Source organism: Strongylocentrotus purpuratus, unplaced genomic scaffold, assembly GCF_000002235.5.
Source record: "Strongylocentrotus purpuratus isolate Spur 01 unplaced genomic scaffold, Spur_5.0 spur5_scaffold_4, whole genome shotgun sequence".
Classification (NCBI taxonomy): Eukaryota; Metazoa; Echinodermata; class Echinoidea; order Camarodonta; family Strongylocentrotidae; genus Strongylocentrotus; species Strongylocentrotus purpuratus.
Window position 1 is genome coordinate 32228461 of NW_022145610.1, and position 18069 is coordinate 32246529.

At 38.9% G+C, this 18069-nt stretch overlaps 1 protein-coding gene across 1 annotated transcript; it reads left to right on the top strand.

Moving 5' to 3' along the window:
• Positions 1-1749: 1749 nt before the first annotated feature.
• On the top strand, positions 1750-15572 carry LOC583647 (inosine triphosphate pyrophosphatase; the record flags this gene model as incomplete). Its single annotated transcript, XM_030997325.1, has 8 exons — positions 1750-1812; positions 3685-3736; positions 4786-4850; positions 11434-11507; positions 12208-12239; positions 12923-13038; positions 13933-14009; positions 14478-15572. Coding segments are annotated over 8 exons (573 nt in total), but the record flags the coding sequence as incomplete, so codon positions are not given.
• Positions 15573-18069: the final 2497 nt, after the last annotated feature.

Below are 18069 nucleotides of genomic sequence, written 5' to 3' on the forward strand. Positions count from 1 at the left end.
ACAAAATCATCAGCATATACAGCTAAGGGCACTGAAGGATCTGTAGGGATATCACTAATCATTAAATTAAATAGCAGTGGACTCAAAATACTTCCTTGTGGGAGTCCATTATGCATATCATATGTTTTTGATTCAGTATTATTAATTCTTACCTGAAAGGTACGTCCTGTCAAATAATTTTGTAGATATTGTAACAAATTTCCTTCTATTCCTTTTTGGGCGAGTTTGAATAGTAGTCCATTTATCCATAATTTATCATAAGCTTTCTCAATATCTAGGAACACAGCTATTATGTGTTCATTACAATTGATATTTTTCTGAATATCGTTTTCTAGGAGAACTATGTTGTCTATGGCACTCCGCCCTTTTCTAAACCCGCTAATAAAATTAGGTAGTAACTCATGTTTTTCTACATACCATTGTAACCTTTCTTTGATCAAACGCTCGATTATTTTGGCGAAGCATGATGTGAGTGAAATGGGTCTATATGAAGACGCTTTCCGGGGATCTTTTCCAGGTTTCAAAATTGGTATCAAAATAGAGTGCTTCAGTGGGAGGGGTATTTCCCCTGTTCCCCAAATCCTGTTTATTATATCTAACATAACCTTTTTAGTTTCTTTAGGAAAGTTTTCATACACCTCATAAGGAATGTTATCTTGACCAGGGGCAGTCCGCTTTTTTGACTGTACTGCCTTTTCTAATTCAATGAGTAAAAAGGGTTCATTGATAACACTCTCCTGGATATTCATGCTATTCTTTACTAAAGCTAAATACTGTTCATTTACCCTATCTTCTCTCATTCCTAAAGATTGAAAGTAGCGTCCAAAAACATCCACCTTTTCATCCTCCCGAGTTATTTCTTTGTCATTTTCTGTCAATGATGACATATTTTTTGACCTCGCACCTGGAACACCATTTAGTCGTTTTATGCAGGTCCAGATTTTTGACTCAGGCATGTAACGGTCCAGTTTCGTGCAAAACGCTTGCCAATATTTTTGTTCTGCTTGGCGGAGAACTCGTTGTGCCATTTTTTTCTTGTTACTATAATCATCTATATTCTCCAGCGTTATCATTCTACCTTTAGAGAGCTTGTTACTCGCTTTATTTCTTTCTTTAATTTTAGCAGAACATTCTTTTGTCCACCATGGGACCGGGTTTTGTTTCTTTTTACTCTTTTGGGGAACAGCTTCCTTTATAACTTCTTTTAGGTACTCCATAAATTGGGTGTACATTTCCTTTACATTTGTGTTTTTTAATGTAATCTGTCCATTTAATACTTCTTCACATTTCTTTGCAAAGTTAGACCAGCTTATATTCTTAAAAGAAAAAGGCTTTTCTACCACATTTCCATTAGGCATACCTGCATTTGCTCTATGCGGATCTGTACTTTTTTCGAGAGACACTTGGAGAGAGATTGGGAAGTGGTCACTACCAAAAGTACTCCGCATGACTCCCCATGTAGACTTACACGCCAAAGAAGGAGATGTGATACTTAGATCCAGACATGATGTTTTCCCCGTTCGTGGGTCTAATCTGGTCCCCTCTCCATTGTTCAAAATAATCAAACTGTTCTTATTCAAAAAATGTTCTATTACTTCACCGTTTTTGTCTGTTTTCTCGCTGCCCCATAAAACGGTTTGATTTTCAAAGATACCGTAGATTTTTTTTTTCCCCTTTAATAAAAATCCGACTGCTGCATGCTGCATTGTTTCTTCGATTTTCTTCGTTACTACTGGAGACGTATGATTCAATCATGCAGACGACAAGGAGGTCATTGACTTTGTGACAGGAAACAAGAACAAGCTTGAAGAGGTAAATAACTAGCATGATGTACGTTGGTCAAGTGTAGATTAGACTAATCGTTAGGGGTTTTTGTTCTGGCGATTTACGTACCAGGGGCAGTACCGGCAGTACCGGTAGTACCACTGGGCGGCTGGAGTAGGCGAAGAAGACGATACCTATCCACTGGCCGCTGGATTACAATTGTATGCTGCTGGATCTGGATGGGGCGTCGCGTCCCACTGAGCTGAATAGGCATCATTTTCACGTTTGATTGAATTTAACCGCTTATATTCCAATCAAATGACTTGAATCATTCTGAATGTGGATGTTCTAAAACTTAAACAAAACAAGGAAGAGACATTCATTGATGAATTTGGTGCCAAAAGTCAAAGAAGACTCAGAGTCGGATTGAAAGACTTGATGATGATTGACTTCAGGCTTTCAGCGATTTGGTTTTTAATTTGGTAATAATTTCTGCTAAGTGTGAATTTGCCAAGTGCAGAGTGAGCATATGGCTGTGGTGTTTATGTTGTGAAGTTGTAAATATTTACGCCAAAATGTATTTGCATAATTAACCAAATATAATTATAAAAGAAGAATAACATTTCTACGCTGCATAATTTTTGCGCAATTTGTGAAGATTCTTGATAGGCTGTCAGCACATATTGTTGGCTGTTTTTATGTTTTTATGTATTTTCTGGCCAGCTTGGTTCGGTACATTGAACAGACTTCTTGACTTGCACATGCACAGCCTATGCCCTCCAATACCAGTCAACACTGTTGTTGGAAGTGTCTCCTTTCGGAGAGAGATCAAAATGGCGACTGGCTGGAATGCTCCCCAGGGAGTGGAAAATGTGCAGACATTGTATTGCGGGTAAGCCTGCATCCGATGACGGGGGTAATAATACATGTATGTGCTGCACCTAGAGACAAACTATTAGGCACATTATACATGTGATCTATTTTTATTATTATAAATTAAACTGATGAACAAATTTTAAAATCTATTGAAGACACTTTGGGCTTTGTGCAAAGTTCAGTTAGTAATGGAACATACCTTTCCTTAATTTTAATAAAGTGCTTAATACGTTACATATGACCTACGCCTAAAGATTTGATCTTTTTTATGTTTAAATAAAATGACCTACTGTAATGGGCAAGACCAGATTTAAAATATTTAGCTGTGGACGAGACACAGTAGGAGGTACAGACAGTATAAATTCATTTCTTACTCTGAGATCATTTCCTAGGCTCGCATTGTTGCAGAACTTGCAGGTCGCTCAACAGAAATACAAAACACACCAGGTTCTTGAGATGCTGGGTAACTTGCCAACTGGAAGGCCATTTGCCAGCACCAACCAAAGACAAGTCAGACTGGGTTTCATCCCAGTTGTTGACCCTATGAATGATGACCCATCTCTGTTGGACCCAGTGCCCAATTCCCTGTGCATGTACTTATGAAGCGAGCCGCCATTATAATTTCTCTCCTTTGATTTATTGATTTATTTATTTACAGTTTTATTATTTAAAAAAAAAAGCTATCCTTACTCCTTAGGCCCTGCACAATTAAAACAAGACATATACATGTATGTAGATTATTTACATACTTGATGAGGACTTAACATGTTTGTTACATAGATTAAATCAAGGGAATTTGTTCTCTCTTTCAGTTTCTTCCTACAGTTTCATACTTTACAAATACATGCTCAGGTTGATTATCTCTCTCTTGAAGTGTGGGTCTACTAGACCATACTTATTCATATTCTACATTACATATTGATCTTGATGTAGAGTACCTTTGTGCTGGTGCCTTTGATTAGGATTCTAATTTTTATTTGTATTTAGTTAAAACTGTAAACTCTGTGATAAAGCATTTTTATTTATTCCTTGTTCTTTTTTCAGGTCAGAGCAATCATTGGAAAGCACTTTGATGTTCAGTCAGTAGCTATTGATTGTGAGTATTGTGGGGGGCTAACCGGGTGACATTTGGCAATTTGTTCAATTGTGTTTGTTGTTTGTTGTTGTTGTGTGTTTTTTTTAATTTTTTTTTATGGGGGGGGGGGGAGATAAATGAGTTAGTTATTATTGTTAGTATTTTGCTGTTTATCAAGTAGCAATGGATATTAAAGAATTACATTTATGATGAACCTGTGAAATAGGAACTGGCTAAAATAGTTGACCAGGATCCAGCGGCTAGGTTAAATACAGCTAGTGCAAAGTGCCTTGTGACTAACTGTAAAGGCTCTATCTAAATTGAATGCAAAGGAAATAAAGTTAAACAAAAATGAAGAATGGCAACAAATTCAGGCACCCTAAAGTTTTTAGTCATGCACTCACCAGAATAAATCACAAGAACGGACAGAATGCCAAAATCAGACGATATGATGCTAGGTTTACATTATTTATGTTCCCGGCGGCCACGGCAATCACGTTTCGGGCCATCGTGGACAAAACGGGATGGACGTGAGACAACGTGGGGGACGGAATGGGCAAACGTGACAGGCCGTGATTGCTGTGGATGCCGGGTCAGATTTTTACACTGTCAAAACTTGCAACGACAGTCACGATGTGGATGAAAAAAACCTAGTAGGCGGCAGTAAAACTGGATGAACGTTATGTGAGAGTATGAATACAGAGAATGGCCCCAATCCTACGGCGCATTACGTTTCAGGCACACAGGGCTGCTGTGGCCGCCGAGAATAACGTAAACCTAGCATTAGTAGACGCCAAAAAAACAAAGTGCGCAAAGAAATAATGGGCTGTGAATGGCTATCGCTTACATTGTCTGATTTTGTCTTTCTGGATATTGTTCAATTTTGTATTACCAATCATCTGTAAAGTAAAAAACAAAATCAATAACATAAAACACAACAACTTTTACTACTAATTCGTATTGAAGGGGTGGGGGGGGGGGCGGATGGGCATACCAATACTATACAAAAGACTTTAAGCAACCCATTAAAAGTAGTTAAACTTTTACAAACATTTCTTTTGTTTCTTCAGTACCAGAATTTCAGGGTGAACCAGATGATATATCCAAAGCAAAATGCCTGGAAGCTGTCAAGCATGTGAGTACGCCTGGGACATCACATAGTTAATTTTCATTGTTTACCGGTATTTTGCTAGCAAGCTATGAGAATGAAGCCAACCCTACCTTGTTTATCAAATAAAGCAATACTTTAAGATCCCAATCGTATTTATCAATGCTTGTCCCATAATACTATGTATTATATAAGTATTCCCATTGTTCTACAGACTACAATGAATATATAGTTAGGTCAATATATAGGGTTTGACCCTAAAGATATATTTTGTGTCATGTACAGTACCGTACACATAATAAATACTTTTCCCCTTTACTAATGCTAAGCAGTGCAAGTCCGATTGATATTGTCTAATAGTCTACTGATCCCAAACATTTCACCTCACAAATATTAAGGATTTCCTACCTCTGTTTTTATGCCTCCGCCACCGAAGGTGGTGCCGGAGGCATCATGTTTTCGGGTTGTCCGTCCGTACGTCCGTCCCGTTTGACCGTTATCACAATATCTCAAGAACCATTTAAGATTTAAACTTAAGACTCGGGAATAGTATTTATCACCATAGGAAGATGATCTGATTAGATTTTGGAGTATGTAGGTCAAAGGTCACAGGTCACAGAGGTCAACATATGAAATTCCTTGTATTGAGTTTGTTAGCGCGATATCTCAAGAACCATTTGAGATTTAAACTTCAAACTTAAGGATAGTATGTATCTATGGAGCGCCAAAGGGGCCAATATCAACAGTCACAAAAACAAACAAAGATGCATACAAACAAACAAAGAAGCATACAAACAAACAAAGGACAGAGCAAAATAGACAAAGTACCCAGAAGAAAGGACCAATTAACAAAGAATAAATCAAAGGTCAGAGCAAAATAGACAAAGTACAGGTCAGAAGAAACAGAGGGTGTTTTGGTTTACGGTAAGCAAATAGACATCAGGCACGAAAACGAGAAAGGACAAACTCAAAAGGACATCAGCTCAGCTAGGAACTGACCCTCAAAGGACAACAGAGGGCGTTTTGGTTTACGGTAAGCAAATAGACATCAAGCACGAAAACGAGAAAGGACAAACTCAAAAGGACATCAGCTCAGCTAGGAACTGACCCTCAAAGGACAACAGAGGGCGTTTTGGTTTACGGTAAGCAAATAGACATCAAGCACGAAAACGAGAAAGGACAAACTCAAAAGGACATCAGCTCAGCTAGGAACTGACCCTCAAAGGACAACAGAGGGCGTCCTCGAGGTTTTTTCTTTTTAATCTAGGGCCTACTCCAATATAATACGCTGTAGGTCAATACAACAAATATGGGCTTTCATCGAAAGGGTGCGGTGCGGTGCGGCGCGGTGTGGTGTGCTCAACGCACCCATTCGATAAAAGAGGGGGGCCTTTTCTCGAAAGGGTGCGTTGAGAGCGGAGTACCATTTTAACACACCCTTTTGATGAAAGCGGGGGGGGGGGGGGGGGGGGGGCTTTTCTCGAAAGTCGTTTAAAATGAGGATCTCGGACAGAAGGTAATAGTTGCCAATTTAAGTATATCGAAAATGTATTAAATGAAATGGAATGGTCTTGATTACAGAGTGGTCTCTTTGATGGGGGGGACAGAGAGAAGGAAAAAAGGGAAAGGGAAGATAAAAGGAAAGAAAGAAGAGGAAAAAGAATAAGAAAAGAGGGAAACAGGGGCGAAGTGCTCTTGCCTCCTCCCTCCCCCCCCCCCCCCCCCCCCCCCGCCAATAAATAAATAAGAGAGAGAGAGAGAATCTGTTCTGATCCTGGTCCTGATCCTCAAGAGGGATATAAAGATGACCAATAAGAACGTTATCGTTCGAGAGAGAGTGTTTGTTGCTTCTAGAACATTTTAGAATTAAGTCCCATCACATTGCAGTTGTGGGGAGGGACTATGATTATATTACCCCCTTGGATGGCTTCCCATAAGAGTCCGGCTTTGAAGGTTTCGACTGCGTCGCAGGCAAAGATGCTGGGGGGGGGGGAAGTAAATTCCAGGCCCGTATGGTTCTTGGAAAGAAGGTGAGTCGATATATATCCGTCTTGCATCTTATGTTGGAGAAGGAGAGGGAAAGAGAAGATAAAAGGAAAGAAAGAAGAGGAAGAGGAAGAAGAATTTGTGTTCTGCCAGTGTCACAAATAGATATATAAATATGCTCATCTGACGATAATTTGATGTATAAAACCCCTCACCTTCTTGGGGCTCCGCCCCTTGGATCCAACACCAATTTGTGTCCTTCCAGTGTCACAAATAGATATAAAAATATGCTCATCTGACCGTTATTTATTGCCCAAAACCCCTGAGCTTCTGGGTGCTCCACCCCCTGGACCCCACGCCAATTCGTGACCCCTGTGTCACAAATAAGGTATAAAATAATAATTATTTAATGGACAAAACTCCTGAGCTTCTGGACCCAACACCAAATTGTGTCCTGCCACTGTCACAAATAAGGTATAAAATTATGCTCATCCGACGTTAATTTTGATGTTTAATACCCCTGAGCTTCTGAGGGCTCCGCCCTGTGAAAAAAACACGTTAATTTTTACCGTTTTTGGGAGATACCCCCCCCCCCTGGCGTTCAAGGGGGGGGGGGGGGTACGATTTTTCAAATTTTTGAGGGCCCCAAAAAAGATTAGTGCTCTCTAGTAATTTCGCGACTACTCCGGAACCGCGGCAGTTTTTCTTTCATGACTTTTTTCTTTCGAGTCTTACGCATCTTTTGAAACATTTTTTTGTTGAAAATCGGACGTATAATTGCGGAGTCACGTGACCTTTTGTTTTTGCATGTCAAAAAAATCTAAAATCGCTCATTTTTGTGATTTATGTACCAAACATATGGAAATACCATTTATTCTTTTAAAAAAAGAGAAAACATTGGTTATTTGGTCTTGTTTCAAGTAAATTTGTTTGATTTTGGGTAAAAATAGTTGAATTGTGGTTAGAAATGAAATGAAATAACAAAATAATATAATACATAAATACAAATAATCAAAACAAGAGATAACATAGGGATAAACTGGCTCTTCCAACTTTGTTGTCGTATTATTATTCTAACGAATATATGAAGTGAAAAAGAATGCTCGAATATGAATTATATATGATTTATGGGTAAAAATGTGAATTCTCTGACCTTGTTTGCATAAATTACCATAAATATGCATTTTCGCGGCGATCGGCTGTGAAACGGCCGAGATCTTAGGAGGACCCCCCCCCCCCACCCTCAAGTCCACTCCAATCACATTGAAAAAAAGTATGACTTAAATCATCTCTCTCATCATTATACCGCTATAGTATTCATGTTTTTAATATTATTTATTTTCCATTAAACAAGTTCATAGAGAAAATACTTATCTCTCTGCAACATTAAAAAAGAATCTTCATTAATATGTCTTAATTTGTATTGATAGCCTTGTGGTCGCCAACAGTGGCGAAGGCAGGGGCGTCTCCAAAGGGGGTGTGGGGGTGCGACACCCCCCCCCCCCCCCACCTGTCAGGATATTGTCGGTAAAATTGCGCTGCCGTCGGGAAAAAGAGAAAAGGGGGAGGGGGAAAAAGAGAGTAAAAGGGAAAGAAAAGAAAAAAAGAAAAAGAAAAGAAAAAAAGAAAAGAAAGGAAAGAAAAGAAAGAGAAAAACGAAAAAGCGGGAGAATAGGAAAGAAAGGAGGCAAGAGCCCTTTGCCCCCGTTACCCTCTTTTCTTCTTCTTCCTCTTCTTTCTTTCCTTTTATCTTCTCTTTCCCTTTCCCTTCTCTCTCTCTCTTATTTATTTTTTTTGGCGGGGGGGGGGGGGGGGAGGAGGGGAAGAAGGGCTAGGAGGCAAGAGCCCTTCGCCTCCGTTTCCTTCTTTTTCCTCTTCTTTCTTTCCTTTTATCTTCTCTTTCCCTTTCCCTTTCCCTTCTCTCTCTTACTTATCTTTTGGCGGGGGGAGGAGGAGGAGGCAAGAGCCCCTCTGTTCTTCATATTCTTCTTCCTTTCCTTTTTTATTCTCTTTCCCTTTCCCTTTCCCTTCTCTCTTTCTCTCTTATTTATTTTTTTGGGGGGGGGGGGGGGAGGCAAGAGCCTTTCGCCCCCGTTTCCCTCTTTTCTTCTTCTTCTTCCTCTTATTTCTTTCCTTTTATCTTCCCTTTCCCTTTTTTCCTTCTCTCTGTCTCCCCCATCAAAGAGACCACTCTGTAATCAAGACCATTCCATTTCATTTAATACATTTTCGATATACTTAAATTGGCAACTATTACCTTCTGTCCGAGATCTTCATTTTAAACGACTGATGCGAAAGACTAGTCGACGCACCCTTTCGAGAAAAAAGCCCCCCCCCCCCCCCCCCCCCCCGCTTTCATCAAAAGGGTGTGTTAAAATGGTACTCCGCTCTCAACGCACCCTTTCGAGAAAAGGCCCCCTCTTTTATCGAATGGGTGCGTTGAGCACACCACACCGCGCCGCACCGCACCCTTTCGATGAAAGCCCATATTTGTAGTATTGACCTACAGCGTATTATATTGGAGTAGGCCCTAGATTAAAAAGAAAAAAAACCTCGAGGACGCCCTCTGTTGTCCTTTGAGGGTCAGTTCCTAGCTGAGCTGATGTCCTTTTGAGTTTGTCCTTTCTCGTTTTCGTGCTTGATGTCTATTTGCTTACCGTAAACCAAAACGCCCTCTGTTGTCCTTTGAGGGTCAGTTCCTAGCTGAGCTGATGTCCTTTTGAGTTTGTCCTTTCTCGTTTTCGTGCTTGATGTCTATTTGCTTACCGTAAACCAAAACGCCCTCTGTTGTCCTTTGAGGGTCAGTTCCTAGCTGAGCTGATGTCCTTTTGAGTTTGTCCTTTCTCGTTTTCGTGCCTGATGTCTATTTGCTTACCGTAAACCAAAACGCCCTCTGTTTCTTCTGACCTGTACTTTGTCTATTTTGCTCTGACCTTTGATTTATTCTTTGTTAATTGGTCCTTTCTTCTGGGTACTTTGTCTATTTTGCTCTGTCCTTTGTTTGTATGCTTCTTTGTTTGTTTGTATGCATCTTTGTTTGTTTTTGTGACTGTTGATATTGGCCCCTTTGGCGCTCCATATGTATCACCATAGGAAGACGATCTGATTAGATTTTGGAGCACGTATGTCAAAGGTCAAGGGTCACAGAGGTCAACTTATGAAATTCCATACATTGAGATTGTTATCATGATATCTCAAGAACCACTGGAGATTTAAACTTCAAACTTAGTGATAGTGTGTATCACTATAGGAAAACAATCTGATTACATTTTGGAGCACGTAGGTCAAAGGTCAAGGGTCATAGAGGTCAACTTATGAAATTCCATACATTGAGATTGTTATCATGATATCTCAAGAACCACTGGAGATGTAAAAACTTCAAACTTAAGGATAGTATGTATCACCATAGGAAGACGATCTGAGTAGATTTTGGAGCACGTAGGTCAAAGGTCAAGGGTCACAGAGGTCAACTTATGAAATTCCATACATTGAGATTGTTATCATAATATCTCAAGAACCACTGGAGATTTAAACTTCAAACTTAATGATAGTGTGTATCACCATAGGAAGACAATCTGATTAGATTTTGGAGCACGTAGGTCAAAGGTCAAGGGTCACAGAGGTCAACTTATGAAATTCCATACATTGAGATTGTTATCATAATATCTCAAGAACCACTGGAGATTTAAACTTCAAACTTAATGATAGTGTGTATCACCATAGGAAGACAATCTGATTAGATTTTGGAGCACGTAGGTCAAAGGTCAAGTGTCACAGAGGTCAACTTATGAAATTCCATACATTGAGATCGTTATCGCGATATCTCAAGAACCACTGGAGAATTTTCACTTCAAACTTAATGATAGTATGTATCACCATATCATAATATCTCAAGAACCACTGGAGATTTAAACTCAAACTTAATGATAGTGTGTATCACCATAGGAAGACAATCTGATTAGATTTTGGAGCACGTAGGTCAAAGGTCAAGGGTCATAGAGGTCACCTTATGAAATTCCATACATTGAGATTGTTATCATGATATCTCAAGAATCACTGGAGATTTAAACTCCAAACTTGTTAAAAACAACAACCTTCGCATCTACAGTCAAGCGCCTTAAACCACTCGACCACGACACTCCCTTTAAAAGAAGCAGAACATTGAGAGAAACAGGCCAGTGAAAGTTTGAGCAATAATTGATTAAAAATAAGAAATTTATGAGTTTTTAAAGGTGCAATCAATCTAACACAAATTGGCAACTATGTGACATATCTTGTGAGGTCAATTCGCATTTGCTTTACCAAAAAAAGATCAGAAATTTGTATAGTCCATAAAAAATAAATTCAATCATGCATGCACCCTTAATATAATTATTGCATGACTCCTGTATGAAAGAAATCTATTCCGTCATCAATAACTAAGAAAATGAAAGGGTTGCCAATTTGTGTTTCCCTGAGGACAACTTCGAAAATTCATAACTTTCTCATTTTTAATCGGAATTTGCTCAAACTTGTTTCTCTCCTTTATCTGATTCTATCAAAACCACATTAATATCAGGGTGGACTTCCCCTTAAACTGCATGTTGCAGGTCCAATGTTTTTGTGTTATTGTGTTTCTTCACAGATAAAAGGTCCTCTAATAGTTGAAGACACCTGCCTGTGTTTCAATGCATTAGGTGGCATGCCAGGACCTTACATGTAAGTATCATTTAGAGTTATTCATTTGAGAAATCTTTAAACAGTGTATATAGAGAAATCTTAAAACAGTGTATAAGAACATCCATATGAGTAGGGACACAAACGGCAGAACAGTTTATGACAAATAATATTTTTTTCAGGATTGATGCAGACATTCATTTCTCTTTTGATTTATGATAGATAAGAATGGGTGGAGTAGAAACAAATTGGAAAAAATTAAAAAAAAAAAAAAATTGGATTAATTCATGAATGATCCAGATTTTTATTTTTATGCCTCTGTTACGAAGTAGCCGGAGTCATTGTGTTTTCGGGTTGTCCGTCCGTCCCCCCGTTCTTGTGATCGTGAACACAGTATCTAAATTGATATGTAAAGGGGAGAGAGAGAGAGAGAGCACCAAAAATATTTTGTATTCTTCAGAAGACAGAATGATTACGTAATTAAAAAAAACTGTAACATTTAATGTTAAGGCTCAATGAAAATTAAGACATAATGATTACCAGTATGTAAACAAAAAAAAACTATAAAATTTAATGTTAAGGCTTAATGAAATATAATCATTCTGTGCTTGTCAAATTTTATGGGAGTTTGTTGACCAGTTGATTTTTAGTTATTGGTTCCCTTACGATGTATGTTGGATTATCAAATATTTCATATTTTACCTTGAAATGTACCTATCTCTTTTTTCTCTTTCTATTTCAGAAAGTGGTTTCTCGATAAATTAGGACCATCAGGTTTGTACTGGAAATTATTAATCAAAATGATATGCAAACTACTTAGTAGTTCAACCTTAAAGCACTATTAGCAGCAATAATATTTGAAGAAGAGAAAAAGCACTAAATGAAATCTTATACAAAAGTGATTCATTTAATAAATAATTGAACTGAAACTGTAATTTGCACTGAAATGAACGGAACTTGATTGAACTGAAATTAATTGTACCGAAATGAAGTGGAGTGAAGTGGACTGAATTTAATTGATTGAAAATAAAATAACCTAAGTGCTCTGAGTTGGACAGAAATAAATGTAGATTGCTGCATGTTCACTTCGTGCCTTCTAAACAGATAAATAAAAGGGATAATAATACGTCTAAATCTTCTTCTTTGAAAATATGTTCCCTGACTTACTAGATATTCTATATTTTATAATTTTGGGATTATAATGCACTTGATATCTACCAACTTATTTAGTCTGTGCTCCTCATTTTTCTTCCAGCACTCTTATATCCTACATTTTGTAGGTTTCCACAAGTTAGAAAATATATATATTTATTTTTGGAAAATGTATTCCATGATTTGCTTATTCAATGATAGTAATTTGAAAATATGCAGCAGTCAATAATTACCTAAGGATTCTGTGTGCTTGTCCATCTTAATTTTCAGTAATGTATTTCCCTCGACGAATCCTCCATTTCTAGGGCTTCACAGGCTACTGACTGGGTGGGAAGACAAATCTGCATATGCCCTATGCACATTTGCATATTCAACAGGAGATGCTGCCAAAACAGTACAGCTTTTTCAAGGAAAGACAGAGGTGAGGGAATAGGCATGAGAGGGCTTTTTTGTTGTGCAATATGTCCATGTTTTTTTTAAGCCTCCGTTACGAAGTAGCCAGAGGCATTATGTTTTGGGTTGTCCGTCCGTCAGTCCGTCCGTCCGTCCCATTCTCGTGATCATGGGTCAAAGGTCACATAGCTCCTTATGTATGCAAAAATAGCTTGTGATCACGTTATCTCAAGAACCGATTGATGGATTCCTGCTATACTTAGGTCATGTTTGTATCTTGCAGAGCCAATGAACTGATTAGATTTTGGGGTCACGAGTTCAAAGGTCATGGGGCCCATTATGTATGCAAAATAGCTTGTGATCGCATTATCATTAGAAACGATGGACGGATTACCATCAAACTCAAAACATGTATGAATCTTGCAGAGGTAATGAGCTGAGTACATTTTGGGGTAATTTAGGTCAAAGGTCAAAAGGTCATACATGTATATGAAAAATAGCTTGTAATCACGATATTCTGAGAACCTGATAATGGATTACAATCAAACTCGAATTTTAAAAATTGCTTCTGTTTTGGTTTGTAAAATGGCACTATTGTAAGCAGCCAACCTAGAAAGAGAAGCCTAGCTCCTATAATCCACTCCATATCATTTGATTCTTAAAACTCTTGACAAGGCGGCACTGGAATAACCATCCTTTTGTTAAGGGTGTCCTCGACTTTGTGTGGTAATGTGGTAGTGCTAATAGTGGAAACAAAATCAGAATGTGAAATAATGGCAAGGATGAAGCAATGTATTTCTATTATTTTTAATAAATTCTTAGTTTGAGCTTTAGGAATTTGCTTGTATGAATGTGATATTACAAAGAAATTGTTCATGTCGGATGATGTCTCCATTCTACATTTTTCTACTCTTTGATGCAGGGTAGGATAGTTGAACCCAGAGGACCCCCAAGTTTTGGCTGGGATCCTTGTTTCCTACCGGATGGATTTGATCAAACGTAAGTATAACACTGTTCCACCTCGAACAAATGCAACAACCTTTCCCTCACATGAAAAGAGGAATTTTTAATTTTTGTTAATTGTCTGTGGTGACACAAATTCATGTTAAATATCGCTAATTTTCATGCTTGCCATTAATTATAGGGAGAGAGGTGCCTGGCTAGGAATACAAAATCGTGCTCTTATAGTTACATCTCACCTTGTAGATCTCCTTCCCCAATTAAACAAAAATCAATTTTTCTTTTCTTATGTTTGTGTAGCCAGTGATCTTATGAGATTGTTCAAAAGTCATCTGGATTATTGCTATCATGCCTATCTTTTAGATGGAGATGCATTTATGGCTAGAAAGTTGCTTTCCTCTGGCTTTATAGGCACCGTTTTATTATTATAACTATTCTCATTTATTTCATTCAAAGCGATTGACTCCTAGTAATTAAGAAACATTGTCATTAAACATATTTTTGCAGATATGCTGAGATGCCAAATGAAGAGAAGAACAAAATTTCTCACCGTGGTAAAGCCCTGAAGTCCTTAGCTGAATACTTCCTTCAAGAGACATGATACCAACTCACTGCTTTGACTTTGTAGTTTGTTAGTTAGACCAACTGGGAATATGAGGAGGAAGGCCCTTAATCCTGCACTGTGTTGAATAATAATGATAATATTGGAGTCTTGTATGGCGCTCGTGTCTGGCAGCCACTCCTGGCGCACCGATACCATTACAGAGCTCAACCATTTTTGAGGAATTAAGTCCTGCCGGGTATCCATTTTCCTCACGGCGTGGAGTGTGGCATATGTACATTAATGTCATCCCCAAGTAAATAAGCGCTGTGACAAGGATTTGAACCCCTCGCAGCCCAGAGACTTCTCCGCCAGACCAGAACCCCTCTACAAAAGCTGGATCGAAATCATGTTGCTGGAAATGTTGGGATGGAAATGTTTCTAGTCTGACCGTAGTGCAAGAATGCCAAGGAGCACATACTCTTGATTTTTTAAATGTAGATAGATCATGACATCAACCACATAATCTATGCTAACCATCATTACCTGATCAAGACACTTGAAGAAGCAGTGAAATGAAGGAGAGACTCATGGCAGTTCTTCATTAAAAAAAAAACAACTTCTGGGAGGAGGAGGAGGGAGGGGGCTTAACATGTGTTTAATTTCTTGTTTCCAAAATGTGTGTTCAAAGATCCCCTCACGACAAAGCTCTACATGAAACTAACCCCATTTAATGTTGCATTTAGATAATGAAAAAAAATTAACATTCCTTACTATTTTACTGAATATTTTGTATGTGCAGTGGTAAAACCAAAGATATCTACTCTCATTATGTATATAAGCAAAACAGCTTATGCATTGGCACTGGGAGGCATCTTAATAGTTTGCTCACTTTCAGTACCCCACCTCCAAAATCATGGTTTGTTTCTCGCTTGATATCATTGTTGAGTTTCATGATAAATATTTATTTTGATATTTTAATGTCTTGGACTTGCAGTTCCTATTGTGTCTCTCCTCCCACATATTCTCTCTGTATAATAAATACTTTTTTGTTCAATGAACTGAATGAAAGAAAATGGCATATATGACACCATAGAAACAAAAAAGGAAGAGTACAAAATGGTTAAAGAGAGTGATAGAGTTCGATCGAGAAAGAGAGAGAGAGAGAGAGAGAGAGAGAGAGAGGGGGGGGGGGGGGGGGGAGAGAGGTACCTGGGTGATTTGACATTTGCTCCGGTCTATTTTGTCATAGATGCACCGAAAGCTTCAGTTTGTTTTTTGTTTGTTTGGTTTTATTTCTGCGTTCAAAAAGAAACAAATTCAAACTCAAATTACTAAAATTAGAACAATAACAAATACAATGAATCAAATGTTAACAAAAGTAATTAAACAGAAAATCATGTAAAATTATATCATACAATAAACATATATGAAGCATACAAAGAAGATCAAAGAAATATGAAATAAATTAGAGAGGTAATTTAGAACGCAGGAAACCACCATCGTGAGCGGTTAGGCTGGAGATGGATGGCGGCCTCATAAAAAAAAAATTGGCGACATAACTCTCTTGGGAAAACTGAGTGATCAAGTGGGTGCAGTGCAGGGGCGGTGATCCCGGGGGGACGGGGTGGGGGGGGACACGTCCCCCCTCAAAATTTGAAAAAGTGCCCCCCCCCCCAAAAAAAAAAAAAAAAAAAAATGTATAGCAAATACTGACTAAAGACTGCAACACACTTTTAGGCTGTGGAGTGCAGCGTTTAGACAAATAAAAATGCAAAAATGTTCTCACTCGGTAGCTATTTTCTCTCGTATAATATCCTTCAAAATTTACAAGTAAATATGGAGAAAAGTGAAATTGAAAAAAGTATATTGCTTGTTTTAATACTCTAGTTCTGTAAATGACTGTAATTTGTTAATACAACAAAATTTCACAAACCTGTGAGAGGTAGTCACTTCCGTCACCTTCACCCCTCTCATTCACTATTGCTCATCTCACCTGCGTACTGATGGGGGGGGGGGCCTTTGGGGGCAGCCCCCCCCCTCCAATTGAAATTCAAACGTGGTTTATTTCTAATTAGATACCAGTGATTTACAAATTTCGCTGAAATGGCTTGATAGTTCCCTGAGCTTCCGGGGGCTCTGCCCCCTGGACCCCACCAAGGGCCCTTAGGAGGGGGGGGGGGGGGCTGGTTGCTCATCTGACCGTAAATTAATGCTTAAAACCCCTGAACTTCTTGGGGCTTTGTCCCCAGGATACTCATCTGACCTTAACAAATGCCTAAAACCCCTGAGCTTCATGGGGCTCCGCCGGGGCTTTGCCCCTGGTCCCCACGCCAATTTACGCTCCACTTTGCTTTGCTTTGCTCTACCTGATCGTAAATACTTTAGCCCCCCCCCCCTCCCCACTTCGAAAAACGTTCCCAGGGCCTGCGTAACATGTAAGAGTGTTTTTTTTTGTTGCTCATTTTGCTCATTACGCCACTGCTCCCTCGTCGCTCGCATTTCGCCCCCCCCCCCCCGGTCGTGAAAAGAAATCGCCGCCCCTGGTGCAGTGCAAGTGCAGGTGAGTGTGCAATCTACTGTATAGAAGGTTGAGCTGCCTGAAACAAGTGAGGTTAAGGCTTGTGATTGGGATTATTTATATCAGGTTTAGAATTAGCATTAGAGTTTAGTATCGTGTTAGGTCCAGGGTTGTAATCAACTGCGTAAAGCATTATTGTCGCCGGAACATGTAACTTATAATCTTTACAAATGTACAATGCGTATGAACATAAGTGTACTCAACTTTGATAGCTTCTACCTAAAAAGTTATAATTTATGTGACTTTGAATCATATGTCATGGTAAAGGGTAATCAATACTCTGTCGAATAATACTACGTTCATAATTGTTTCTGCCACGGATGACTGAATAGCAGGCTTTTCTAAAAGTATTGTCAAAATCCTCTGGTAATTTGTATACCAAGTTTGGGCTGAAGCAATGCATGTTAGTCAAAAAACATAATGTTTGTGCGTCATCTCATTCTAAAAAAAAATTGCTCACTAATTTACATTGACTATTAGGTAGTGGAAAAGAAAAGGTGTTAATTAAAGCCTCTCTATACCGTGTGAGTCAAAAAACAGTTTACACCTAGAAAATTGCTAATTATTTTAAAAATCATCTATGAACAGTCAATTATTTTACATCTTATGAAAGAGTGTTTTATCCCAAATCATTTGGTATCATTTTTGTGCGGTATGTGTTCACGCTTGGATGAACAGGAGGCATTTGTTTTGAAAATCCTTGCAGAAGTGAGTGTTGGAGGACATACCCTTTCACATCATTGTACAATTTAAATTTTGGGCCCCCGGCAACACTTTGGAGGGGCTTTAATATGTTGGTGGTGTGGGTCCGGACATGATGGGATGTCCGACAGTGGCGGATCCAGGGGGGGGGGGGGGCCTGGAAAAAAAAATGCTCACTACCCCCCCCCCCCCCCCCCCCCCCCCCCAAAAGAGCGAAATATTGGCCGGCATGATTTTCAAATTTCAGCACACTAAATTTCTAATTGATTTCAAAT